Genomic DNA, 27,728 nt, shown 5'->3' with positions numbered 1-27,728 from the left:
CAGTTGTCTTTCTTCACTTTGCTTTATTTTTTTCTTATTTTCTGAAGTTAGCGGCAGGAAGAATAGTGCTGTGATAACTTACGATAACTTTATTGTTTGCCCTTTAAAAGGGAGCCTGCCACAAGAGTTAATATTTGCTGAGTATATGTTTATTATATGAAGGAAAGTTGCTTTGAGGTTCTGCGCAACACTCTGAGGTTCTAATCCTGTCCTGTCCAGCTCCATTTCTTCGTCTCTCAGTTCGAGGATCGTGCGCCCGGCTTCACTCCCGTTACAAATCTATTTTGCTTGAGCTCCGAGCTCTGCAAGTCTGTGTAACCAGAATTACAGGGGTGAGAGGCAGCTCACTCAAGATGACGGCATCTGTACACTGACCTCTGTCAATTCCCCTTCATATTCTAAACTAGTGGTCTCCAAACTGCGGCCCTTTGCTTTGCCTCTATCCAGACCTTGGGACACTTTGCCTCCCGCTGATGCAAGGCACTATTCCGCCCACCGACACCCAAAGATGGGGCACTATTCCTCCCACTGACACCCAAAGATGGGGCACTATTCCTCCCACTGACACCAACACTAGGGCACTATTCCTCCCACTGACACCGACACTGGGGCACTATTCCTCCCACTGACACCGACACTGGGGCACTATTCCTCCCACTGACACCGACACTGGGGCACTATTCCTCCCACTGACACAGACACTGGGGCACTATTCCTCCCACTGACACCGACACTGGGGCACTATTCCTCCCACTGACACCGACACTGGGGCACTATTCCTCCCACTGACACCGACACTGGGGCACTATTCCTCCCACTGACACCGACACTGGGGCACTATTCCTCCCACTGACACCGACACTGGGGCACTATTCCTCCCACTGACACAGACACTGGGGCACTATTCCTCCCACTGACACAGACACTGGGGCACTATTCCTCCCACTGACACAGACACTGGGGCACTATTCCTCCCACTGACACAGACACTGGGGCACTATTCCTCCCACTGACACAGACACTGGGGCACTATTCCTCCCACTGACACAGACACTGGGGCACTATTCCTCCCACTGACACAGACACTGGGGCACTATTCCTCCCACTGACACAGACACTGGGGCACTATTCCTCCCACTGACACAGACACTGGGGCACTATTCCTCCCACTGACACAGACACTGGGGCACTATTCCTCCCACTGACACAGACACTGGGGCACTATTCCTCCCACTGACACAGACACTGGGGCACTATTCATCCCACTGACACAGACACTGGGGCACTATTCCTCCCACTGACACAGACACTGGGGCACTATTCCTCCCACTGACACCAACACTGGGGCACTATTCCTCCCACAGATACCAAAGATGGGGCACTATTCCTCTCACTGACACCGATAATGGGGGATTATTCCTCTGACTGATACCAACAATGGGGGAATATGCCTCCCGTTGATACCAACAATGGGGCACTATTCCTCCCACTAATGCCAAAGATGCACAATTTCTATTCCCACTGGCCACAATTCAGTCCCCGTCAGGTCTGAAAGACAGTAAACTGGCCCTTTGTTTGGAGACCCCTGATCTAAATCTTCAATATTTATTAAAAACAAATGCAGTCAACCTTTTTGATGCGTCTTCTTTAACCTCTGGCCTTAAGTTCGGGTGGCAGCAGGTCTCTATGTGAAGGGTAGAGAGGGAATAGCTTCCAGTTGGGTTTTATCCCAATTGTAGGTGGTGCGTGATAGACTTTGTTGGGGTCTAGAACTGCTACCCTTCTGATAATGACAATGGGACCGTTGTCACAGAGAACACCTGGGTGCTTGAAGAGGAGTGCCTGGTGTCCAGAAGTAGGTCTTACTTGATGATCATTTCATCATAATCCTTTATTGAAGATAACAAGAATACCAATGGAGCCAACGTATTTTGGGGAAATTGCCTCCCCCTTCTTCAGGGCTGTATTTTAAATTCAATAAATTATTGTAATCAAGTGAGACATTTTCTGGACACCAGGTGCTCCTCTTCATTCACCCAAGTGTTAACCTCGGCAAGAGTGGTGGGCCTTTATACAATGGGAACCTCATTTAATTGGGATTTTTGAGGCAACAAAAGAAGAAAGTATTTAAAAGTTAAATAAGTTTTATTTATACAAAAATTGTTAAAAAATAATTAAACATATGAAAATATACATTTGCAGAGAATAAAAAATGATACACTACAGAAGTGGCAAAAAAACATATAATCCAACGCGTTTCAAAATGATTAAATTTCTTCTTCAGGGATAAATTTTTGCCATTATCTGAAAGGCACAAAAGTAACATAAGTATACATACATATATATTTTTGAAAAACCAACAAAAAATATGTGTAAAGAGGCTTACAGTAATCATGATTGACCCAGCGGATTTCTCAGTGTAACACTCCAAAAACCCCCATCCAGCCAGATAACGGTCTTTTATCGCGCAAAGGAGCCCCCAGATATTGAGATCCAATGAGAGACGCCAAATGTCCCAAGCAAAAAGAAGACGCTGGGGGGGAGGGGAATGTGAAATCTGAAAAAAATATATATACACACACCCATCATCTGTAAGGGAGATAATGCATCCATGGGGAAAAAAAAAAAAAAAAACAACACAGCAACAAAAACCAACCTTGTATCGGGGATGCGGGTTTATGTGCCTTCAAATGCGAAAAAATTCAGTATGCAATAAAGAAAAGAAATTCCCCTTCCTGGAAACAAGAGGAATAAAAATAAATAAAAAATAAAAAAATGCAAAATAAATGAAAAACAATACCAGTTGTGTCCTGATATTTTAATGAACTTGACCCAAAGGGGGACTGAATCTGGTGTGTAAGGGAATATATATATAACTAAATAAAGAATGTTAAAAAAGTATTGTAAGAATATTGGTAGGTGAATTCATATGAAGGCACTAAAGCCTGAGGGTACAAAAAAGAAGTGGAATTAACCCCAAAGGGGAGAGATTCCACTCTTAAATGATTAAGAAAATTATGTATGATAAATAAAAAACAAAAAACAAAAAACCTACTGGTCATGTGTTCATGGCCAAAAAACAGCTATATAAAAACGACCCCATAGAGAATAACTAAGAAATATATATATCTCACTCCCCAGATACTGTCCACAAATAGGGAAAAAGGTCTGGAGAGGAGAGGTAGCTGAGAATGAAATATATCAATAAATGGAAAATAGTGATTTGAAGCTTACCATAGTTTTACAGCATATCTCCCACAGATGAGCACAGGTAAGTCCAGAGTCTACCAGGGGTCCAGGAGGAAAGAAAGATCCGCCCCGAGCCCAAGCACAAACCCACGGTTGTCCAATCTCAGCAACAAACAGCAGAGAAATGACGCTGGCGGCTCAGGGGCTCCCGGCGTTCTCCTTATAAGTCAGTGCTGATGGATTGCTTAACGAGCGCGAGGGGATGACGCCGCCCCGAGAGACGTAGGCGGCGTCACTTCCTCCGCTCACATTACAAGTCAAACAAGCGCCCATGTATCCGGACGTGAGGGGAGACAGGCCGGCATCCCGCCCCGCCCCCCCCAAACGTCAATAACCGGAAGGACGCAGAAAGAGACACACATTGCTGACACTAATAGAACGCCTGAAAGTCAGGACGCAGGGAGAGACAGGCCGGCACTCCGCTCTGCCCCCCCAACCGTCCACGATCAACAGGACGCATACAAAGAAACATGGACTGCTGACAAAAAAGGTCCAAAGCCAGATCCCGGAGGAGGCAAAAACGCCCCTCATCAGATCCGCGCATGCAAGAGGGCACGTCCCGAGACAGTTCCCACCCCTATAGATTAAAAGATTATAATAAAGTGTACAGCAGGGTCTCTAATAAAAATAAATTTTAACAAATAACTCAAAAATTGCCATGAATGGCTGGACATGTGGGAAAAATACCCCATATCCGATGTTGAAGCAGAGACTTATTCAGAGGAAACATATGCAAAAAGGATAAATCCTCAAGGGGAGAACAAAGGCCCCCGACACAGGAAAATCCATCAAATGCCAGAGGATGGCGTCAAATAGACGCCTCGAATGGCAATGGAAAAAACAGGGGCCCCCAAACTTGAGTTCGGGCCCCCCCCTTGTGCCGGGTGCACGATATGACCACAGATCCGAATGGGGGCGATTGGAGGACCACCCAGGAAACAGTCAAATCATGAGAACTGAAGCAAACAAATATATACAAATAAGTAAATGGACAAATCATGAAAAATATCATGGACGGGACAGGGGGAACACAAGATTCTCTCAGCCAGCCCACGAACTATCATTATACAAATCACAGAAATTCATAAATCATATATAAATAAAAATATACCCCAATAGACATTATCATTCCAAATGCTGATCCATGGGCTATATATAGTGTGAATGGATAGGAAGGGGAAAGGGGAGGGAGGGAGGAAAAAGAAAGAGGTTTAAACCATAAAGATGAATAAAAGGCAATATTCAGTCTGTTTTACCAGAGCTGAAGCCTTCCAGAAAAGGTCTAAAACTTTCTGCCTCATTTAGGCCTGGCGGGGTGGTGGCGTCCAGATGTCTTATCCAACGCATTTCGCGTTGTAGAAGGATTTTATTCCAGTCACCACCTCGCAAAGGGACATGGACACGGTCTACCACCGTGAAATTCACAGATGGCATCCTGTATCCATGTCCCTTGGCTACATGTCTGCCGAGGGGAAGATACAAGTTGCCAATCTGCATACTTAGCAGGTGTTTGCTCACGCGTTGTCTAAATTCTTGGCGGGTTTTGCCAATGTAAAAGGCCCCGCATTGGCATTGTACTAGGTAAACTACCCCTCGGGTTTGGCAGTTCGCGAAATGCTTTAATTGAAAACGTTCCCCATTGGGTAGTAGGAATGAAGTCCTCTTCCCAATAACATTGCAAAAAGAACAGTTGCCACAAAGGAAGGTCCCCCATGTTTTGTAGGGGTCCCCTCTTTTATTCCCCTTGTATTCGCTTTGGGTTAGTAAATCAGCTAGGGAACCTGCCTTCCGGATGGTAATTTGTGGTTTTGAGGTTAACAGACTTCCCAAAACTGGGTCGTCGGTCAAAATTGACCAGTGTTTTGTAAGAATTCTTCTTATAGTACTATGCTCGTTGGAGTAGCGTAGGATGATCCTTATTGTGTCATCCGATTTACGAGTTTTGGACCCAAAAATTAAAGCATGTCTGTCTTGATTTTTGACACGATTAAAAGCTTTTTTCAAAGAGGATTTGGTGTATCCCCTTATAAGTAATTTTTTACTGAGTATGTCTGCTTCACATTGGAAAGTTTTCATCGTGGTGCAGTTGCGTTTTAGTCTTAAAAATTGACTAAAGGGTATGGATTTCTTCAAAGGTTCCGGGTGGAAACTGTCAGCATGCAAAAGGGTGTTGCCGGCAGTTTCCTTCCTGTACAATTTGCTAGCAACTTGACCATTCTTGTCCCTATAGATGGTAACGTCCAAAAAGTTGAAAGTTTGGGGGCCCCTGTTTTTTCCATTGCCATTCGAGGCGTCTATTTGACGCCATCCTCTGGCATTTGATGGATTTTCCTGTGTTGGGGGCCTTTGTTCTCCCCTTGAGGATTTATCCTTTTTGGATATGTTTCCTCTGAATAAGTCTCTGCTTCAACATCGGATATGGGGTATTTTTCCCACATGTCCAGCCATTCATGGCAATTTTTGAGTTATTTGTTAAAATTTATTTTTATTAGAGACCCTGCTGTACACTTTATTATAATCTTTTAATCTATAGGGGTGGGAACTGTCTCGGGACGTGCCCTCTTGCATGCGCGGATCTGATGAGGGGCGTTTTTGCCTCCTCCGGGATCTGGCTTTGGACCTTTTTTGTCAACAGTCCATGTTTCTTTGTATGCGTCCTGTTGATCGTGGACGGTTGGGGGGGCAGAGCGGAGTGCCGGCCTGTCTCTCCCTGCGTCCTGACTTTCAGGCGTTCTATTAGTGTCAGCAATGTGTGTCTCTTTCTGCGTCCTTCCGGTTATTGATGTTTGGGGGGGGCGGGGCGGGATGCCGGCCTGTCTCCCCTCACGTCCGGATACATGGGCGCTTGTTTGACTTGTAATGTGAGCGGAGGAAGTGACGCCGCCTACGTCTCTCGGGGCGGCGTCATCCCCTCGCGCTCGTTAAGCAGTCCATCAGCACTGACTTATAAGGAGAACGCCGGGAGCCCCTGAGCCGCCAGCGTCATTTCTCTGCTGTTTGTTGCTGAGATTGGACAACCGTGGGTTTGTGCTTGGGCTCGGGGCGGATCTTTCTTTCCTCCTGGACCCCTGGTAGACTCTGGACTTACCTGTGCTCATCTGTGGGAGATATGCTGTAAAACTATGGTAAGCTTCAAATCACTATTTTCCATTTATTGATATATTTCATTCTCAGCTACCTCTCCTCTCCAGACCTTTTTCCCTATTTGTGGACAGTATCTGGGGAGTGAGATATATATATTTCTTAGTTATTCTCTATGGGGTCATTTTTATATAGCTGTTTTTTGGCCATGAACACATGACCAGTAGGTTTTTTGTTTTTTATTTTTCATACATAATTTTCTTAATCATTTAAGAGTGGAATCTCTCCCCTTTGGGGTTAATTCCACTTCTTTTTTGTACCCTCAGGCTTTAGTGCCTTCATATGAATTCACCTACCAATATTCTTACAATACTTTTTTAACATTCTTTATTTAGTTATATATATATTCCCTTACACACCAGATTCAGTCCCCCTTTGGGTCAAGTTCATTAAAATATCAGGACACAACTGGTATTGTTTTTCATTTATTTTGCATTTTTTTATTTTTTATTTTTTATTTATTTTTATTCCTCTTGTTTCCAGGAAGGGGAATTTCTTTTCTTTATTGCATACTGAATTTTTTCGCATTTGAAGGCACATAAACCCGCATCCCCGATACAAGGTTGGTTTTTGTTGCTGTGTTGTTTTTTTTTTTTTCCCATGGATGCATTATCTCCCTTACAGATGATGGGTGTGTGTATATATATTTTTTTCAGATTTCACATTCCCCTCCCCCCCAGCGTCTTCTTTTTGCTTGGGACATTTGGCGTCTCTCGTTGGATCTCAATATCTGGGGGCTCCTTTGCGCGATAAAAGACCGTTATCTGGCTGGATGGGGGTTTTTGGAGTGTTACACTGAGAAATCCGCTGGGTCAATCATGATTACTGTAAGCCTCTTTACACATATTTTTTGTTGGTTTTTCAAAAATGTATATGTATGTATACTTATGTTACTTTTGTGCCTTTCAGATAATGGCAAAAATTTATCCCTGAAGAAGAAATTTAATCATTTTGAAACGCGTTGGATTATATGATTTTTTTGCCACTTCTGTAGTGTATCATTTTTTATTCTCTGCAAATGTATATTTTCATATGTTTAATTATTTTTTAACAATTTTTGTATAAATAAAACTTATTTAACTTTTAAATACTTTCTTCTTTTGTTGCCTCAAAAATCCCAATTAAATGAGGTTCCCATTGTATATTGTTCAGGGATGATGGCAACCCTTTCACACTAATCTCTGAGAAGTCTATATTTATTCTAGAGTGGTGGGCCTTTATGCTCACATGCCTCAGATATTCATCCATGGTGGACAAGATTTCTGTGCTAGGTGCCCACTCCCCAGCACAGTGATTGAGCTTTCATCCCCGTCTCTGGTTATGACTGGGATGGGCTCCCAATCATGTGAGCACTGTGACAGCCAATCCAAGCAGAAAGTATGTCACCAGCACACCTAGGAGCTCCAAAGCAGGCTTTATTCAGAGATCACAAAAGCAAGGTTTCTGAGCCACGCAGGATCCCTGAAGCAGGTCCAAATCTGAATAAAGCTTTGGGCCTGCCTTGGTGTGCTGGTGACAAACCTACTTTGGATATCTTCGGTTTCCAGCCTGTGGTCACTGAGTCTGCCACCTACATTTACCGCGGCGTGCTTGAGCCAATCCAGGCAGTCACTTGATCAGGAAGTCCCCCTAGACTGGCAGGCCCTAGAGAAGCAGCTAGAGCTAACAGCAAATACCTTGACATTGTGCAGTTTGACTGGTCACATTTGGTGATGGATAATTCTCATTTTATAGGTAAATATATTGTATTTTTTTGGGTTGCCACTCTGTGTTGACTCTCCTCTTGGTTCTTACACAGGAAGACAAAGATTTGGTGCCAGAGTTTGTTAACTCTGAAGGGTTGACATGTCTGATCAAAGTGGGGGCCGAAGCCGATCAGAACTATCAGAATTACATCCTTCGAGGTTTGTGTGCTTGCTGTAGTCCTATGAAGTTTTATTTTATTATTATAAAGTTATACAAATTCTACTTACTCAAGAGTACCACCTTGTAATATTTCCCTTAACCAAGCAAACCCAGACTATAGATGAGCCGAGGTGTGTTCTTGCTCAAACCCACCTGAGCTATCCCACCAGGAAACTGTCATTGCACATCCCCAATCATAAGCGGCCAAGGCAATCCCTGCCCCGCAGTCACACAGATACAAGGGGCAGGAATTGATTTGGCTAGTTAAGATTGGCGGTGCACAGTGACAGCTTCCTGGTGGGATAGCTCGGGTAGGTTCGAGCTACGATTGGAGCTCCCCTCATTTCTAGTCCAGACCAGGGCTTAATTATGGAAACTTGGGGAAACAAGAAGCAAAGAATTATTATATTGTGCATAGCAAACAATGACAATAATTGTTCCTCTTCCCAGAGAAAAATGTGCCTTGATTGGCTGCCCTAAGACATCGTCCACCAAATTGTGAGTCTTGTAACATTGGTGTGTCTGTGAAGGTTCTCATTTATTCAGGTTATGATGTACCCAGTAATTACAGGACTTGTTCTGTAATGAGAAAGACTCATTGGACTGACTTCCTTGGTTCTAATGAGTGGCATCAACATACAAGTATACGGCCAAAGTTTGTGGATACCAGACCATCTCATCTATTTGAGCTTGTTGGACATCTCCCCCCTTGTGACTATAACAGCATCTGCTCTACTGAGAGGGATTTCCAGAAGACTTTGGAGTGATTTGGGGAATTTGGTAAAATAACTTTTGTGGGATCAGGTACTTATGGTGTTCAGTGGGGTTATGATCAGACCTCTAAGCAGGCCACTTGAGTTCCTCTACACGAGGGGTCTCCAGTCTTTTCAAATAAAGGGCCAGTTTACTGTCCTTCGGACTTTGAGAGAGGAACTTGCCTAGTGGGAGTAGAAAATGGCCCAGCATCAGTGGATCTACCCAATGCCCCATCATTGGTATTATTGGGATAAATAGTACCCCATTGTTGGTATTAATGGGAGGAATAGGGCCCCATCACTGGTGTCTGTGGGAGGAATGGTCCAAATTGCTTGCGTCAGTTTGAGGAATAGTGCCTTTTTTCAGTGGGAGAAATAGTGCCCCATTGTCAGTGTCAGCAAAAGAATGCCCCACCGGTGGTGTCAGTGGGAGAAATAGTGTCCCAAGACCGGATAATGGAAAGCAGAGGGCCACATTCTGCCCTTGGCTTGCGGTTTGGAGACCACTGATCTACACCAAACTCATCAAACCATGTCTTTTTTGAGCTGGCCTTGTGCAGATAGGTACTATCATGCTGGAACAGAGAAATACCTTCCCCAAACTGTTACCACAAGACTGGAAGCATATGAATTTCAAAATGTCTTTATTTGCCATAGCCCTTTGCTTGCCTTTATCTGCCCCTTGAGACACTATTCCTCCTACTAACACCAACAATGGAGGCTTAGTTCTTGTCACTGACACCAACAACAGAGGAGTATGCTACTGATACCAAAGATGGGCACCCTTCCACTGACACCAAGTGTGGGGCACTATTTTTCCCACTGACACCAATGATGGGGCACTTCTTCCTCTGACACCAGTGATGGGGCATCATTCCTGCCACTGACACAAATGATGGGGCATTATTCCTTCCACTTGCAATGATGGGCACTATTACTCCAAAGGACACCAACGATGGGGCACTCCCCCCCCGCCCAGTGACACCATTGGTGGGGCATTGTTTCTCCAACTTAAAATTTGGCATTGTTTCTCCAACTTAAAATTTTGCATTGTTTCTCCAACTTAAAATTTTGCATTGTTTAACGTCCATTGACACCAGGACATTTTCTACTCCCACTGGTCACAGTCTAGCTCCACTAAAGTCTGAAGAACAGTAAACTGGCCCCTTGTTTAGAAAGTTTGGAAACCACTGATTTGGAGGTTCGGCCACATACATTTTGCCCAAATAGTAGGTGAGATGGTCAGGCGTTCACAAATTTTTGACTCTAGAGTATCAAGTGTGTTGGAACATTCTGGAGTATGTTACTGACTCTCATTTAAATTGAAGAAGCTTCTTGGATGATTAGCTGAGACTATTCAACTTTATTGAATAGTGATTACTGTATTTATTGGCGTATAACACGCACTTTTTCACACTGAAAATGGGGTGCAAATAGTGTGTGCGTGTTATACGCCAATACTTCAATTTTAGCTGCCTCGGAGGGGACAGAGAGGGGGGCAGGATGAGCGCCGTCATATTACATACAATGAGAATCTCCTGTTTACTTGGCAGCCTCTGTAAAAGAAAGTCCCATCTCCTGGGCCGCCATTGGACCACTGTTCTGTCTATCATTGGAGATTCTCACTGTATGTAATCTGTTGGCACTCGTCCCGCCCCCTCCCTGTCCCCTCTGGGCTGCAGATGGGCATCGATCAGGTGCACTGATGGCAATGTTGAAGCTGCTGCATTGAAAGCAATGGTGAGGCTGCTGCCATTGATGGCAATGGTGAGGCTGCTGCATTGATGGCAATGGTGAGGCTGCTGCATTGATGGCAATGGTGAGGCTGCAGATGGGCACTGACCCTTATTTTACTTTAAAGCTCCTTATTTAAAATGTAAGTTATACGCCGATAAATATGGTATTTAGAATTACAGAACAAGTCCAGTTGAATGTAACCACTACCATGTGTACCACTGGTGGTAATTAATCATGAGTGTAGGTGGTAGGCGTCTGAAGAATTAGGTAAGCTAATTGGTGAAAAATTGAGGACATTACTGTAGCAAGCCTTGCTGTCCTAATCCTATCCCATGTTCTCAGCTTGAAAAACAGCCATATGTACCTGGACCAGCACGAGGAGTTCACAGCCCTTGTTTTGAATATGGTCTTGAATCTTTTTTTTTTTTTTACTGAAGATGGTGCCAACCATATCCTGCAGCCAATGCCAATGGTTATTCTTCAAGTTTCTGAGACCTCCAATGTAAATTAGTGTGCATTTCTCTGCAGTTCTACTCTGTGGGATCACAGCTTGGCTTAGGATTTATTTCAGAACAGCCTTGTTGAATATTAGATTTGCTTTAGTGTTAGCCTCCAGCGGTAGGTACTGGAATAAGTATGTTGACTTATGGACTGGAATTGTGGGTTTCATAGCCAGGGGAGGCAGTGTACTTTAAAGTGGAACTGAAAGTGAAGATATGCTATCCTATGGGAAAACCTCTAGAGAATTTAATTGTACCTAATGCAGTTTCTCGAAAATGTATCTTTTTGTGTTGAATTCCTTTCTAAAAAATATCATTGTACTCCCTGTGCATTGGCATTCCTATGTCTTGATCCTCGTAGCAGTATATATACAGTGTGGGATAATTTAAGGCACTACTACTTCTGTTAGTCTCACAAGATTTTGTATAAGATAAATTGATTTCATTAATGTGCTGCCCGCTGTTCTCTTTGCTGGAGAGTAACCTGTACCTGAGGACTTGCAGCCATGCATCTCTGTGCATCTGCTGCATTCACTGTGTGGATCTGTGCTTTCTGCACCTATCCTGCAGCTGTTTCAATAATCAGACCACCAAGCATAAGCATCTGGTGAAACCGCTGACATGAGGAAGCCCCTACAAGATTGGCCTTCTTTATACAGAGACACGTTGTTTATCAAGGCAGGATAAGTCAGTAATGGGGAAAAGATCAGCCACAGGGAGCGTACAGGCAATATTGATGACCTTTTCCTTGGACCTCTGCTTTTTAGACAGGTCCTCTTTAGGCACACTTGAAGGAAATAAGAGGGGTTATCATGGGACGGGAATGAAAGAAATTCACCTTCAGGGAACTGTAATTCGAGTTTGTTTTTAGCTGAATTCCTAGTGGAGACAGAGAAGGGCTATTCAGTACTGTTACGGGTATGGTTGTTGGGAGTAACTGGCCACCACACATGGTACCTTAGTATAGTACATATGGTACTCGGTCACAGCTAAAATTGCCATGACAACTGGCCAAAGTTGGAAAATGCTGCTATAGGACAAAGTAAAGCTTGAGCTCCAGTTTCCACTTATTACCTCTGTGACTTTAAAGAAACATTTCTATCTTGGACCAATGTAACTATGCCTATACCACAACCTATGGATTCCCTCTAGAAGCTGGAAACCACTGAAGTAGACACTGCTACTCCAGTGATCCCCATTTGCTTTCAGGACCTGTGGATAATGGTTGCCCTGCTGCTTTATGAATACAGGAGGACGGTCTCTTGGCACAGACGCCATTCAGAGAATGCTTTCTCAATGAATGCAAGGTGTTCTCTGATTGTATGAGGTAGAGAGGAGGGACAGTGACGTCACTCTTTACCTCATCCAATCAGAGAATGCTTTGCATTTATTGAGAAAGTGCAAAGCATTCTCTGAATGGCACCTGTGCCGAGCAGCCGACCTCTTGTCTTCACAAAGCAGCGGGGCAACCATTCTCCATGGGACCTGGAAGCAAGTGGAGATTACTTGAGTATCGTTGTCCACTTCAGTGATTTCCATCTTCTAGAGCAGGGGTCTCCAAACTTTCTAAACAAAGGGCAAGTTTACTGTTCTTCAAACTTTAGGAGGGCCGCACTGTGGCCAGTGGGAGAAGAAAATGACCTTGCGTCAGTGGGAGTAAACCATGCTCCTTGATTGGTATTAGGGGGAGTAATAATGCCCCATCATTGGTATCAATCGGTGGAATAGTGCCCCATCATTGGTGTCAGTGGGAGGAAGGGTGCCCTATCATTGGTGTCAATTGGAGGAATAGTGCCCCATCATTGGTGTTAGTGGGAGCCCTGTTGTTGGTGTCAGTGGCAGGAACTATTTTAGCATCAATGGGGGGGGGGGGGGGGGGGGGGGTAATGCCCCAAGGGCGCCGGATAAAAGCAAGAAAAGGGATTTAGTTTGGAGACCACTGTTCTAGAGGGAGCCCACAGGTATGGTATATGCATAGTTACATTGGTCCAAGCTGTCCAATGTATGAACTATATAAAAAAAGCCACACTTGATATTTTTCTTTAAATGTCCTCCACAATCAAGTGCAAAACAACAAAAACTTGCATGTCATGTAAAAAAGAAAATATATGGTTTACCGACATATTTATGCTTTTCATTTTCAGCTTTAAGTCAGATCATGCTCTTTGTTGATGGCATGAATGGCGTTATCAATCACAATGAGACCATCCAATGGCTGTACACGCTGTGCGGCAGTCCGGTGAGTCTGAATTCGATTGGTCGTTTTCCTGTGACAATGTTTTTTCTTTCTGTTCATTGGTTTCCATAAATGGCTCCTTCGTGTTTTATTTTCTGTTCCTTTCAAACTGGTACTATGTAAAAGCATTTAAGATCTGCTCCATTCAATATCATGGGATCTTCTATTAAAGTATAACTAAAGTCAAAACTTTTCATTTAGTTTTGGACAGAGTGGAGAGGGATTAGAACCCCTGTCAGTTTTTATTGCCTGTGTCCCCATTAGGGGTATTCACCTTCTATTTGACCTGTTTATCATTATTATTGAACGTGAAAGTAAAAGGAAAACCCATATTTTGGGTTGTCCCCAGAAAAGTAATAGAGGGGAAATCTTCCAATGGGGACACTGGTTCTGGTGACTTGGGGGTCCCCAAGAAAGTCCCTTAATTTACAGATATTTCCTCTCACTTCCTGATTGGCGATGAGCCAGGAAACGAAGGGGGATCTCTGCAATGGGACACAGCTGGTGAAAAAAAAATCTGACAGGGGTTCTAACCCTCCCTTACTCTATCCACAATTAAAAAAAAGTTTTGCCTATAGTTCTACTTTTAAGGTCACTTCCAATAAATAATTACTGGGCTGTGAGACTTCTCCACTGGATAACTGAAAGAAACAATAAATGTAATGGGTTCCCGTTAGGTGGCAGCTGATTGTATGCTGGGCTCCAGCTTACCTGCCCAATGCAAATTATGAAAAAATAAGCCATTAGAAAAGCACCTAATTTGGGTAAGTGACAGCATGAACACCCTAACACAGTTCCTGGAAGAACTGGCACTACTATCTCCTTAAGGGGTGATTAAATAATGTTGTAGGTAAAGGAAATGACCTTTAGGCTAAGTGCAGAGGGCATGCAAGTTATATGTCTTTTCTTTCAGACTTCTGTTATTGACCATTTGATACCCGCACAATGAAGGAAAAGGGTTGGCTCGTCCTAGGTGGCCGTAAACACTATTACGATTCTTTACAATGCCTATTTTACTTATGTGATTCTTGTACAAGTAAACATAAGACATAGAGTGACCTTAAAAGAGAAGTATAGCCAATGTTTTTTAGCCATACTTGTCTTCTGGGTCACAGGAGTACACTTATTTGTGCTCTCCTGTGACCCAGCATCAGCTGAATGAAGCCCGCTGTTGGCTGATGTCACAGAGCTACTCCAGGCCCTGGAAGGATCCCAACAATATTGTTGGAATCCTCCCAGTTGCCTGATTGACAGCTGGCTCTCAGCCAGGCACTCCAGTGAACACTGGAGGGAACTTGACAGTAACTGCTCTCTGCTCTGAGCAGACAGAGAACCGAGCAATCAGTGGTCATGTGGTCGCTCAGTTCTTGGTCTTATAAACAACTTGGAACAGCTGCAGAATCACACCGATGCTGCAGCACGGAAAAGAGTTTGGGTGTTCAATTAAAGGAGATGTATGGGGTTCATAAAAAATTAAGTAAATAAACGTGCAAAATTTTAAGGCAGTATGTCAATACAGATAGCAATCCAATGACCACGTCCCTGTAAAAAATGTATCACATTACTTATAACATACAAATTCAATAAATCTATGGGGGCAGGTGATGAGAATGAGGCTTGGAATAGAGAATTTTGTAGCTACAGGCCATGGCATTGACATTTTTAGACACTGCTGCATTGGTTCATTTATCTGTATCACTTCTTCATTTCTAGATTTCTCCTGAACGTCATAGTGATTCTGAGCATCATTTGCAACATCCAAAACCTGCGTCTTTTCTGTCCTGTACACATTTTTATTACCATTTATTCAAATTCACTCTTTCCTCAAATCTTTTCTTTTAGTTTACTTTAATAACCGTTATTTTCTGATTTCATAGTATCGCCTGGTGGTGAAAACAGCCCTGAAGCTTTTGATCGTCTTTGTCGAGTACACAGAGTCGAATGCTCCACTGCTTATTAAAGCCGTAAACACTGTCGATCACAACAGGGGTAAGACTTCTGCTTTGAGTGGAACCTCACATCTGGGCTTTCATTAGACTTTTCATCTATCTTGGCAAATGCATCTAGACTTCTGCCACACATGTAGCAGACATGAGCATTGAGGGGTGGTATGGGACCCCATCGCGGTGCCTCATGCTGTGTCAGGTGCAGGGACAGAAAGACAGAAATTTTTTCAGCTGCTTTTCCCCTGACCTCTGAATACAGCACATCTGCTGTTTATAGAATGCAGTCCTCAACTAACCTCTTTTATTCTTAAAAATGTCAGTCTGACAAAAAGCTGTACAACTTTCCCCTGTGCAGGATGTGCCGGCCAGGGTCGTAAAGGTGTCTATAAACATGCAGACATTTCAAGATCTGACTGTAAGCAGAAAGCCAGGTCAGATGTCTGTGTCCCACCACACACAGTCATCCTGATTGCTTGCAGGAACAAGGCAGGACATTCACTGTATCAGGATATCCAAACTTTTTTTTATCCTGGTTCAGTCCTGCTTAACCATGACATCATGGGAAGGTAGAGCAAATGCACAAATAGCACTATGGGTGCCAGATTATCACACAGAGAAGGTCAATGGGGCAGATTTACTAAAACTAGAGCACTCAGAATGTGGTGCAGCTGTGCATGGTAGCCAATCAGCTTCTAACTTCAGCTTGTTCAATTGAGCTTTGACAATGAAACCTGATTGGTTTCTATGCAGAGCTGCACCAGGTTTTTGCACTCTCCAGTTTTTGTAAATAACCCCCAATGTTTCTGGTCAGGAAAGGCTTAAAATTCGTGCAGGCTAACCAGCTTTTCCCCAATAAGCAGAGCCAGGTCATCCACAAGGCAACCTAGGCAGGTGTTGAGGGTTTTATGGATGTTCAGTGGGCCCAGCTACAACCTTCATATTCTTACAGCAAACCAAAGGGGACAGTGCAATTGGCCAAAGCTGTGCATGTACCTGTCACTTAACAAGGGAAGATGCAGTTGGTGTCAAATAGAAAGGAGCCTTATCAGTGCAGTCATTGCAAATGGGACACATTTTCTGTGCCTTTTCTTGGAAAACCTATTAATGCCAATCCAAGGAATTGGGAAGATAAGGGAGCAAAGCTTCTGCCTTGCCTAATCCATGTCTGCTAGGAATCATCACCTGGGGTTGTGAAAGTGCCTACAACAGGGGTAGGCAACCTCGGCCCTCCAGCTGTGGTAAAACTACAAATCCCATCATGCCTCTGCCGATAGGAGTCATGACTGTGATTGGTCAGGGTCTTGCAATGTCTCATGGGACTTGTAGTTTCAAAACAGCTGAAGGGCCGAGGTTGCCTACCCCTGGCCTACAAACACAATGGGGTTCATTTACTAAAACTGGGGAGTGCAAAATCTGGTGCAGCTCTGCATAGAAACCAATCCGCTTCCAGAATTTATTGTCAAAGCTTAATTGAACAAGCTGAGGTTAGCAGCAGTATTTTTACCTTCATATATAGAATGCATAAAGGTAAAAACCTTGTGCCTTTACAACCACTTTAAACATAAAACTATAAAACTATTAAAAAAAAAAAAAAAAAAAGCAGTCCCCATAGTTGGGATTATCTTAAAGCTTATGGAAACAGGAGAGCACTGCAAAATAAACTAAATATCTCCAACGTAGAGTATCAGACGAGATTCAGGTCCTCACCTTCCTCTACAGAGAGGCAAAGTCACTGTGCAGCATTGCTAAGCAAAATCTGAAAGGTAATATGGCTGCCCCCATGTGCGTAGATCATTACAAACTGTCCATAGAAATAAGGCTTTTCAAACATTATCACACAATGATAAAATGATATACAAATAGTAGATCACATTCATGTTTCGTGTTCAAAACACTTAAACTTAATTTAAAAAATAACAAAGTTGCATTGAAAGGCCAATTTTATCCAAATATTCTTATTACTTTTATCTCCTGGATGAGGTTCAGTAAATTTAAACAGTTCCCTTTGTGCCCAGGTACCAGCCCGTGGTCAAACCTGGTTGATATCCTGGAGGAGAAGAACGGGGCGGATTCCGAGCTGCTGGTGTTTGCCATGACACTAATCAACAAGGTAAGAAGAGACAGCCCTGGCCGCTGCATTCACCAAACTGCTAAGAGCTTTGCAAGCTTGTGATCTGGCTTCTGTACGTGTGGGCCTGTCAGCTATGAATGCACTGGCTGTGGATTGCGGCTGTTTGGCAGTTTTTTGTGCTTAAGTTGGCATAATCCCAGTTCTTGAATGATTGGTTGGTACGGATGGTTACAAAACCTGAAGTTTTTTTTTAATTGAAAATTCCTTTGATTAACTTTTAATGGTGTGAGGTACAGAAACAGAGCCAAATGGGCATTCCCTGGCTCGTATGTACACATTGAACAGCTTAGAGAAAGAAAAGAAAAAAACCATTTAAACAATGTACTCACTGATCACAATTAAAACTATAAGTACACTTGGGACCATCAAAATAGGATTAATATAGAAGATGTAATAAGAAAGTTGATGGGTTCTCCTATGTGTGGTGCAGCGATAATGCAGGCAGCTCTTTTAAATCCTGGGGGAAACCACCGAAAGTACTACAATACCCTGGGAAAACCATCAAACGTACTACAATATCGGGGGAAACCATCAAAAGAACTACAATATCCTGAGGGAAACCATCAAAAGAACTACAATATCCTGGGGGAAACCATCAAAAGAACTAAAATATCCTGGGGGAAACCATCAAAAGAACTACAAAATCCTGGGAAAACCATCAAACATACTACAACATCGGGGGAAACCATCTAAAGAACTACAATATCCTGGGGGAAACCATCAATAGAACAACAATATCCTGGGGGAAAACCATCAAAAGTACTACGTTATTCTGGGGGAAAACCATCAAAAGTACAATATCCTGGGGGAAACCATCAAAAGTACTACAATTGTCAACACAGAATATTATCTTGCCTAGCTCCCTTTAGGGTGGGTACATTTTAAGCAGGGGACTCAGAAGATGCATTGGTGGATGTAGATTCTAACCAAAGCTTCCACACTTTATGAAACTTTTTTGGGCAGCCTTTAGATAGATAGGTGGCCTTATACAACGGGAGGGCAGAATTGTGAAAGAAAAGTTTAATGATGTTGGTTTATTGTTTAGAGCGAGGGTCCAAACTTTCTGAACAAATGGCCAGTTTACTGTCCTTCAGACTTTGAGGGGGCCAGACTGTGGCCAACGTGAGTAGAAAATGTTCTAGCGTCAGTGGGCGTTCATGCTCCCTAATGAATAATCAGAACGTGAACGTTCCTACTGGTCGGGGTGGTGGTGTCTAAGTGGAAAGGAGGGGGTGTGCAATATGGGATTAGACACCTAGCTTTGCACTCAGACACCCCCGACCACTAAGAGCATCTGTGTTCTGATTGTTCATGGTAACTTGCCTTGGGGAGAGGTGGAGTACTTTGGGTGATCAACTAAAGTGAGAGACCTGCACTCTGTGTCCTTCCTTCACATCACTTTTACCACTACTATCCATTCATGGGACTGTTTGGCATCTCTCTTATCCTGTTTTCACAAGAAACATTTCTGGTGGATAAATACCCACCTTGTTGGGGCACAGATATCATTAAAAGCCTTGGCAGGGTTGCTAACCCTACCCTACTCTATCCAAAACGATATAAAAAAATGTTTTGGCTTTAGATTTAAGAAATCTTTACTGCAAATATACATAAAAAAAAAAACTCTGTAAGGGTGTTTATAGACTGTCTTTTGTTTGCATCAGATGGGTTTTGCAAACCCACACACGTCTATGGGAATGTGAAACCTGCTTTATGCATGTCAGAAGGGGGTCAACTGCAGGTCAGATGCACCTGCTAATGAATGATCTTAGAAGCTGATGCCATTGACACAAGCCCAAAGCCCATTGACATAAGACCTAATGAGTGTGGCACTTGTACCTTTAGTGGATTATTCTTCCCGTATTTTAAGCATGCAATCTCATTTCCCTTGTGTTCCCATGTGATTTGCAGCCTACAGAGATGTGTATTTATGGAAGACATGACAGTAAGGTTTCACATTTCGGGCTTTGTCATCGGTTCCAGAATAACCTATTGTGTGCTGCGTAAGAAGTCAGCATGTCAGCCGGGAAATTACGACGGGTCCAGCGTGTGCCGGAGAACATCTTGTGGCTCTCCCTGTACCTGGCCTGGCTGTTCACACATTGAGGGGGGTCAATGAGTCCAGAACTCCATTCAAAACCCAACATTCAGTCATAAGCCGCATCTGCTTTTTGTTTGCGGATAAACCTTTTTAGCAGAAACAGGACATAGTTGAACAATACTAGCCAAGTATGTAAAAAAAAACCAAAAAAACACACCACCCTTTTCAGTTTATTTATAGCTTCCTTCAAAAGTTACGAAATAATTTTGCAATTCATTTAGAAAGCGGTCTCTTAAGGACAGCTTAACCTTTAGAGAAGTTTAAAAGAGATGCAATTGTTAGCTCAGACCTTCACAGCATAAAATCTATTTATTAAATATAGGCAGAGGTAAAAAAATTCAGATGACAATCGTCCAACGCGTTTCTCCAGTCTGGGGGCCCCTAAGAGCAGAAATGCGTTAGGTGCTTGTCTTCTGAAATTTTTACATCTGCCTATATTCAATAAGGGGATTTTGTGTTGTGAAAGGTCAAATCTAGGTCCATTCTCCTCCCGCCTGTGGGTGCACTGTTTGCCCCCCCGAAATATACCACCAGCCACCACTGAATGCAGCCTTCTTCAGATTGGGGAATCCTTCTAGCAGACAATGACATACAGACAAGAGGGTGCAGAGGCCTAGCGCATAACCTGGTAAAAAGCTTATTAAAAGTGCCAAAATCATACTCACAAAATACCAAAGACGAACAAATGCTGAATCGAACAAGACTCAGGTGACAGGAAGGTCAGGAGGTAGATGCATATCACCAGGATCCAGACATTGTTTAGGCTTGCATCTTGATGCTCTAAGGCAGAGGGCTAGTCCCTTCGAAACGCGTCAACTTGCAAGTCTAAACAATGTCTGGGTCTTGGTGATATGCATCTACACCCTGTAATATATTACATTTTTGGCTTTGAGTTTGGGTACACTTAAAGTTGTCCTTAAATTAATTACCCACTGCCTTGTATGCAGCCTACCTTGAATAATACCTCCCCACCCCCGAGTTGAATGAACAAGACCCAAGTGACAGGAAGGTCAGGATGTAGAAGCGTATCACCAAGACCCAGACCTCTTGATGCTCTGAGGAAGAGGGCTCGTCCCTCGAAACAAGTCAACATGCCTAGTGCATTACCTAGTACCAAGTTTAATGTAACGTAACGTAAAAAATGTCAAAACAATACTCACAAAATGCTGGAGGCAAATAAACATTGAATGAACAAGACCCAAGTGACAGGAAGGTCAAGATGTAGATGCGTAATCACCAAGATCCAGACATCACCTAGATGTGCATGATGACATGTTTCGAGGGACAAGCCCTCTTCCTCAGAGCATCAAGATGTCTGGGTCTTGGTGATACAGTGCCTTGAAAAAAGTAAGCCAAGAGGTCCATGGTAACTCTGGAGGAGCTGCAGAGATCCACAGCCCAGGTGGGAGAATCTGTCCACAGGACAACTATTAGTCATGCTGTCCACAAATCTAGCCTTTATGGAAGAGTGGCAAGAAGAAAGACATTGGTGAAAGAAAGTCATAAGAAGTCCTGTTTGCAGTTTGTGAGAAGCCATGTGGGGGACACAGCAAACATGTGGAAGAAGGTGCTCTGGTCAGATGAGACCAAAATTGAACATTTTGGCCTAAAAACAAAACGCTATGTGTGGGGAAAACTAACACTGCCCATCACCCTGAACACACCATCCCCACTGTGAAACATGCTGGTGGTAGCATCATGTTGTGGGGATGCTTTTCTTCAGCAGGGACAGGGAAGCTGGTCAGAGTTGATGGGAAGATGGATGGAGCCAAATACAGGACAATCTTAGAAGACAACCTGTTAGAGTCTGCAAAAGACTTGAGACCGGGGCAGAGGTTCACCTTCCAGCAGGACAACGACCCTAAACATCCAGCCAGAGCTACAATGGAATGGTTTAGATCAAAGCATATTCATGTGTTAGAATTACCCAGTCAAAGTCCAGACCTAAATCCAATTGAGAATCTGTGGCAAGACTTGAAAATTGCGGTTCACAGACGCTCTCCATCCAGTCTGACAGAACTTGAGATATTTTGCAAAGAAGAAGAATGGGCAAAAATGTCCCTCTCTAGATGTGCAAAGCTGGTAGAGACATCCCCAAAAATACTTGCAGGTGTAATTGCAGTGAAAGGGGTTTCTACAAAGTATTGACTGACTTTTCATATATTTATTTGTAAAAAATGTATTTATTTATTTATTTCAGGTACTTGTATAGCGCCGTCAATTTACGCAGCGCTTTTACATATGCATTGTACATTCACATCAGTCCCTACCCTCAAGGAGCTTACAATCTAAGGTCCCTAACTCACATTCATACATACTAGGGACAATTTAGACAGGATCCAATTAACCTTCCAGCATGTCTTTGGAGTGTGGGAGGAAACCGGAGTACCCGGAGGAAACCCACGCAGGCACAGGGAGAACATGCAAACTCCAGGCAGGTAGTGTCGTGGTTGGGATTCGAACCAGCGACCCTTCTTACTGCTAGGCGAGAGTGCTAACCACTACACCACAGATGTTGAAAGCCATTTATCATTTTCCTTCCACTTCACAATTATGTGTCACTTTGTGTTGGTCTATCATATAAATCCCAATAAATTACATTTATGTTTTTGGTTGTAACATGACAAAATGTGGAAAATTTCAAGGGGTATGAATACTTTTTCAAGGCACTGTACGCATCTACATCCCGACCTTCTTGTCACTGCCGATCATTGTAAGCACCCCTGTCAGTGGTAAATAGTTTGTCTCAACCCTCCCAACTGCTACACCTGCAGGACAGCTTGATCTGTTTAAAAACAGACTGGCCGGATCACCAGATGAAAATAAAAGGTGGAAAAAAAAAAAATGAATGCAGCCACCACATCATAGTATTTGGTAAGCTGCTATATAATGTTTACTTTTGGGTTTAATAGAGCTTTGCACAGCATACTGGAAGAGAATACATGTAGGGAGTTTATTTCACTGGTATGTGGACAGCATTCCCCTTCCCTTTAGATCAGGTCCCTGTCAGCATTACGTGTCTGTCCCAGCAAGGCCGCACATATAATATGTTTTATGGCCGAGCAGCCACCTCATCATAGGCAGGCCTCACTATATTGTATTTTACATCCTCAGCCTGCAGGATGGGAGTGACATCAGCGGAGGCTCCGCCAACCCGGCCAGACGTCGTCCAAAGTGCAAAATACCAAATACAGGCAGGAGAGGGGGAAGAGGTTTAAAGAGACGATCGTTTCATATAAAAGGGCAATATCAGCCCAACAGTGAACACATAGACAGGAACTGCATTCACTGCCAGAGATTTATACTGCATGTACTCCAGCAGCCCCCCTCCCCTTCCCCTCCCGGGATCTGTGGCTGTATAGCAAGCATAGGAGGGTGACGGGGCTTTTCTGAGGACTTTGTGCAGTATACCTTGGTGGGGACACCAGCCCTGAGCTTTAGTTTCAGATAAGGGGTCTCCACACAATCAAGCCCGCTGCAAGGTGTTTTTCTGGCCCTCTGATGTAAGATGGACTCCCTTGTAAGGGGGGAACTTTGATGAGAACTCTCATGCAAGGGGGGAACTCTGATGAGAACTCTCATGCAAGGGGGGAACTCTGATGAGAACTCTCATGCAAGGGGGGACTCTGATGAGAACTCTCATGTAAGGAAGGGACTCTGATGAGAACTCTCATGTAAGGAAGGGACTCTAATGCAAGGGGAGGGCTTTGATGTAAGAGGTCTCTGATTGGGGCTGTCATGTAAGGGGGTACTCTGATGGGGATTTTGATGTGAAGGAGGACTCTCATGTAAGGGGGGAACTCTGATGAGAACTCTCATGTAAGGGGGAACTCTGTTGAGAACTTTTGTATAGGGGGGAACTTTGATGTAAGAGGTCTCTGATTGGGACTGTCACGAAAGGGGGGAACTCTGATGGAGACTCTTATGGTAAGGAAGACTCTGCTGGTCACTCTGATGTGAGGGGGAACACTCATGTAAGGGGTGGGGGGGGGGTGTTAGCTGTGATGTAAGGGGCCTCTGCTTGGGACTCTTATGTAATGGGAAACTCTGATATGAGGGGGGACTGTTATGAAATTCAAGATGGACTTTGATGGGGACTCAGATTGGGACTCTCAAGTAAGGGGAGTCTCTGAAGGGGACTCCAATGTAAGGGGGGGAACTCTGATGGGGACCTTGGGAGGAGTTATGCAAATATCATAATACCTTAATCGGTGGATGTCAGTCTGGAGAAGTTGGGGTTCCTAGGCAGACTGTATTTGCTTGCAGACCACCCTAGGTAACGCCCACATGTGATGCTGAGCCTCCATGATTGAGAGAACTGAAATCCAACAAATGAAATGGTCAGGACAGGGACAGTCAGGTTGGGGAGGAAAAAGACTAGATGATGTTGGAGGTCCTCCAGCCAGGAAATGAGGCGCCCTCTATCTGACTTGCTGCAGCTTCTAATGCACATCGTTAGAAGCTCACAGTGTGCAGTGAAAGCGGAGTAAGCCATTTCAGTCCAGAAGAGGAGCCGGTACAACTGTGCAGGACTGACGAGTAGGCCGGAGGTTCAGAGTTAAAGGCTTCCATAATGCTTCTAGAAGCTTGCTGTACAGATTGCAGTTTCTCATTCTGAAGCTCCCATGTGAAAGGACTTAAGGCTGGATTTAGGTGTGACGGAGGTAAAATGTTGGTCCTGAGAGGAGGCATTTTTCTGATGCACATCTGACTTCCTGTACAGGGATCAGCACCCCCTACAGCCTACGATGCCCAAAAACTGATTCATTTTTGGGTGAGCAGAGGGTGGTTGGATCACTGGCTAGAATTTTCACTCTCCCGGAACCTCCAGCAACAAGACAAAATAAAGAATTCACATTTTTTGACATACTTATTTGGCTTTGTGATGGATGCAGCAATTGGGTTGACCTGGGGCGGGTCCATTAGTTGGCGGCTCCATAAAATTGGGGGTTTTAGTCCGGGATTTACAGTCTTAAATATCTTTACGACAAAAATGCTACATTTCATGCATAAAAATCTTGGCGCCCAACTGTGGCTGATAAATCTGCGCCAAAATCTACGCTCTAAAGTGAAATGATCTGGGATGCAGTAATCCTGCTGGAGATTACTTATCCGTGAAGTCTGCAAAAGGAAGCCAGCTAGGGATTGATCATACCGGGCACCACACAAAACTGAAATGCCGGCTTTGGGCAGAGTAGGTTGTTAAAGTGGATCTCTACCCAAAACCTTCTCTCCTTTTTGTTTGAAAGTGGAACTCAACCCATCGATTTTTAACTTTTTCCCAAAACTGTTCCATTTAAAGAGTAACTCCACTTTTGTTAAGAACCCCTCCCCCCCTCCCCCTCTGGGTGATCTATGTACATTGCAGGGATTATAATAAACGTTGTTGCAGATTCCAACCTTTTGTTGTTCTGAAGAAATAGCTGTTTGTTTCTCTGTGCCCATGTGCAGATTGAATGGGAGTGACTTCATAATTATGAATCGGCTGCTGCACTTGCAGGGCCCTAATGAGGAAATTGGCATGGTCTGCATCCCTATAGATGCGATTTCCCTTTGGGAGTATCTCACTAAAAATGACGTTGTTGCAGGGGATGCCCAAAATCTGACTTGTATCTTAGTGCAGACTTCTGGGAAAATCAGTGAGCCAATCACACAAGCAGGAAATTACATTTCTGGGGGGCGCTCTTTATATCATCTGTGTACAGAGCGCCTCCAGGTGGCCATATTGCATTTTACAGAAAATGACAGCGCTGCAAATTGAAAAGGTTATGGAATTATTAATAACATTCGATTACAATATGAACTGCACAACAATTAGATTATTATATTATTTTGTTACATTGTATGCATTATATATATATATATATATATATATATATATATATATATATATATATATATATATATTTCTCTAATTTGCTATTTTTTCCCACAAAAGTGGAGCTACCCTTTAAGTATTCCCTACACTACACAAAACTAAACGAAGTTCTGTCTATAGATAATGGCTCTGACATCACGGTATACCCCACCCCCATTATTCCGAGCACTTTGCTGGTATGTGTGTGACCACCCTTCTCGCACAAAAGCTTGCTGGTCCTGAAACGCATTAGGCATTACTGTGTGTGTGTAACTCTGCCTGAATGGAGAAGCACTGCGTGGAATGATGGCTGCTCACCGTTATGCATGCCCCTAACCTGCCCGAAAGTCTGTTCCTGGGAGCTTCTAATCCAGCTATTGTCTTTTTTAGCAAATCCAATATTCAGGAGTGAAGGTGAGTTCTCCAATAGCGGTGAAGTCCTTTTCCAGTTTTGATTTTGCTGTGCTCTGGACTGTCATAGTGTAACCCTTCCCATCCTTAGTAGGAGTTTGATATTGTGGGGTGAAAACATTAAATAACTGTTTGAACTTTTGACTCTTAGTTTTAAGCAGCGTTTGCTTGCACAGGCTCTTGAAATATCTATTGTGTTAGTGATCAGGGGGTAGGAAGGGTGTAGGGTGTTACTTACGGGGGGGGTTGTAGGGTGTTAGTGGCTGGGGGGGGGGGGTAGTGCAGGGTGTTATTCACTGGGGGTGGGGGTTGTATGGTTGTAGGGTGATAGTGACCTGTGGGGTTAGGGAGGGTGTAAGGTTTTAGTGATCAGGGGGTAGGAAGGGTGTAGGGTGTTAGTGACTGGGGGGTAGGGAGTGGGGGGGGTTGTAAGGGTGTAGGGTGATAGTGACCGGTGAGGTTAGGGAGGGTGTTAGTGATCAAGGGGTAGGAAAGGTGTAGGTTGTTAGTGCCCGGCGGGGAGGGTGTAGGGTGTTAGTGACCAGGGGGTAGGGAGGCTGTAGGGTGTTAGTAGCAGGGGGGTGGGATAGGGGGTGGGGGGGTGTAGTGTGTTAGTGACCGGGGGGGGTGGAGGGTGTTAGTGGCTGGGAAGGGTGATCAGTGTAGGGTGTTAGTCACCGGGGGGGGGGGGGGGAAGCGTCAAAGGTGTTAGTGACCATGGGGTAGGGAGGGTGTAGGGTGTTATTGTCTGGAGGGGTGGTTAGTGTAAGGTGTTAGTGTCTGAAGGGGTGGTTAGTGTAGGGTGTTCGTCACCAGGGGGGGTGAGGCAGGGTGTAGGGTGTCATTAACTGGGGAGGGGGGGTGTAGGGTTTTAGAAATTGTGGGGGTTTTTGGGTGGTATAGAGGGTGTTAGTGACCGGGGGGAGGGTGTAGGATGTTAGTGATCGGGGGAGGGTAATAGGGTGTTGGTGACCACGGGGCAGGAGGGATGTAGGGTGTTAGTGGCTGGTGTGGGGTGGGTAGTGTAGGGTGTTAGTCACCAGGGGGGTAGGGAGTGTGTAGGGTGATAGTGATAAGTGGGGTTAGGGAGGGTGTAGGGTGATAGGGACCAGGGGTGGGAAGGGTGTAGGGTGTCAGTGACTGAGGGGGGTAGGGTTTTAGTGATCGAGGGGTTGGGAGGGTGTTAGTGACTGGTGGGGGGGTGTAGGTTGTTAGTGATTGGGGGAGGGTGTAGGGTGTTAGTGACTGGGGGGGTGTAGGGTGTTGGTGATTGGGGGAGGGTGTAAGGTGTTAGGGACCGGGGGGGATGTAGGGTGTTAGTGATTGGTGGAGGGTGTTGGGGACCAGGGGCTAAGGAGAGTGTAGGATGTTAGTGGCCAGGGGGTAGGTAGGGTGTAGGGTGATAGTGACTGGTAAAGGTTCGGTAGGATGTAAGGTATTAGTGGCCAAGGGTGTGGAGAGGGTGTAGGGAGTCAGTGCTGGGGGGGGGGTGTAGGGTTTTAGTGACCGGGGGGGGGTGTAGGTGTTAGTGATTGGGGGAGGGTGTAGGGTGTTAGGGACCAGGGGGTAGCGAGAGTGTAGGATGTTGGTGGCCAGGAGGTAGGGAGGGTGTAGGGTGTTAGTGATTGGGGGAGGGTGTTGGGGACCAGGGGGTAGGGAGGGTGTAGGGTGTTAGTGATTGGGGGAGGGTGTAGGGTGTTGGGTACCAGGGGGTAGGGAGGGTGTAGGATGTTAGTGGCCAGGGTGTAGGGAGTCAGTG

General features: G+C 44.4%; 1 protein-coding gene across 1 annotated transcript in view; it reads left to right on the top strand.

Moving 5' to 3' along the window:
• Positions 1-27,728, top strand: part of FHOD1 (formin homology 2 domain containing 1) — a 163,233-nt gene that overhangs the window by 64,802 nt on the left and 70,703 nt on the right. The window contains exons 5-9 of the mRNA XM_073603902.1: positions 8,189-8,294; positions 13,432-13,526; positions 15,401-15,512; positions 17,485-17,579; positions 25,949-25,972. Of these exons, the coding sequence (XP_073460003.1) occupies positions 8,189-8,294; positions 13,432-13,526; positions 15,401-15,512; positions 17,485-17,579; positions 25,949-25,972 (432 nt within the window). The remainder of the gene's footprint in view (positions 1-8,188; positions 8,295-13,431; positions 13,527-15,400; positions 15,513-17,484; positions 17,580-25,948; positions 25,973-27,728) is intronic.

Source organism: Aquarana catesbeiana, linkage group LG11, assembly GCF_042186555.1.
Source record: "Aquarana catesbeiana isolate 2022-GZ linkage group LG11, ASM4218655v1, whole genome shotgun sequence".
Taxonomy (NCBI): Eukaryota; Metazoa; Chordata; class Amphibia; order Anura; family Ranidae; genus Aquarana; species Aquarana catesbeiana.
This window is presented reverse-complemented; position numbering and strand designations above follow the sequence as displayed.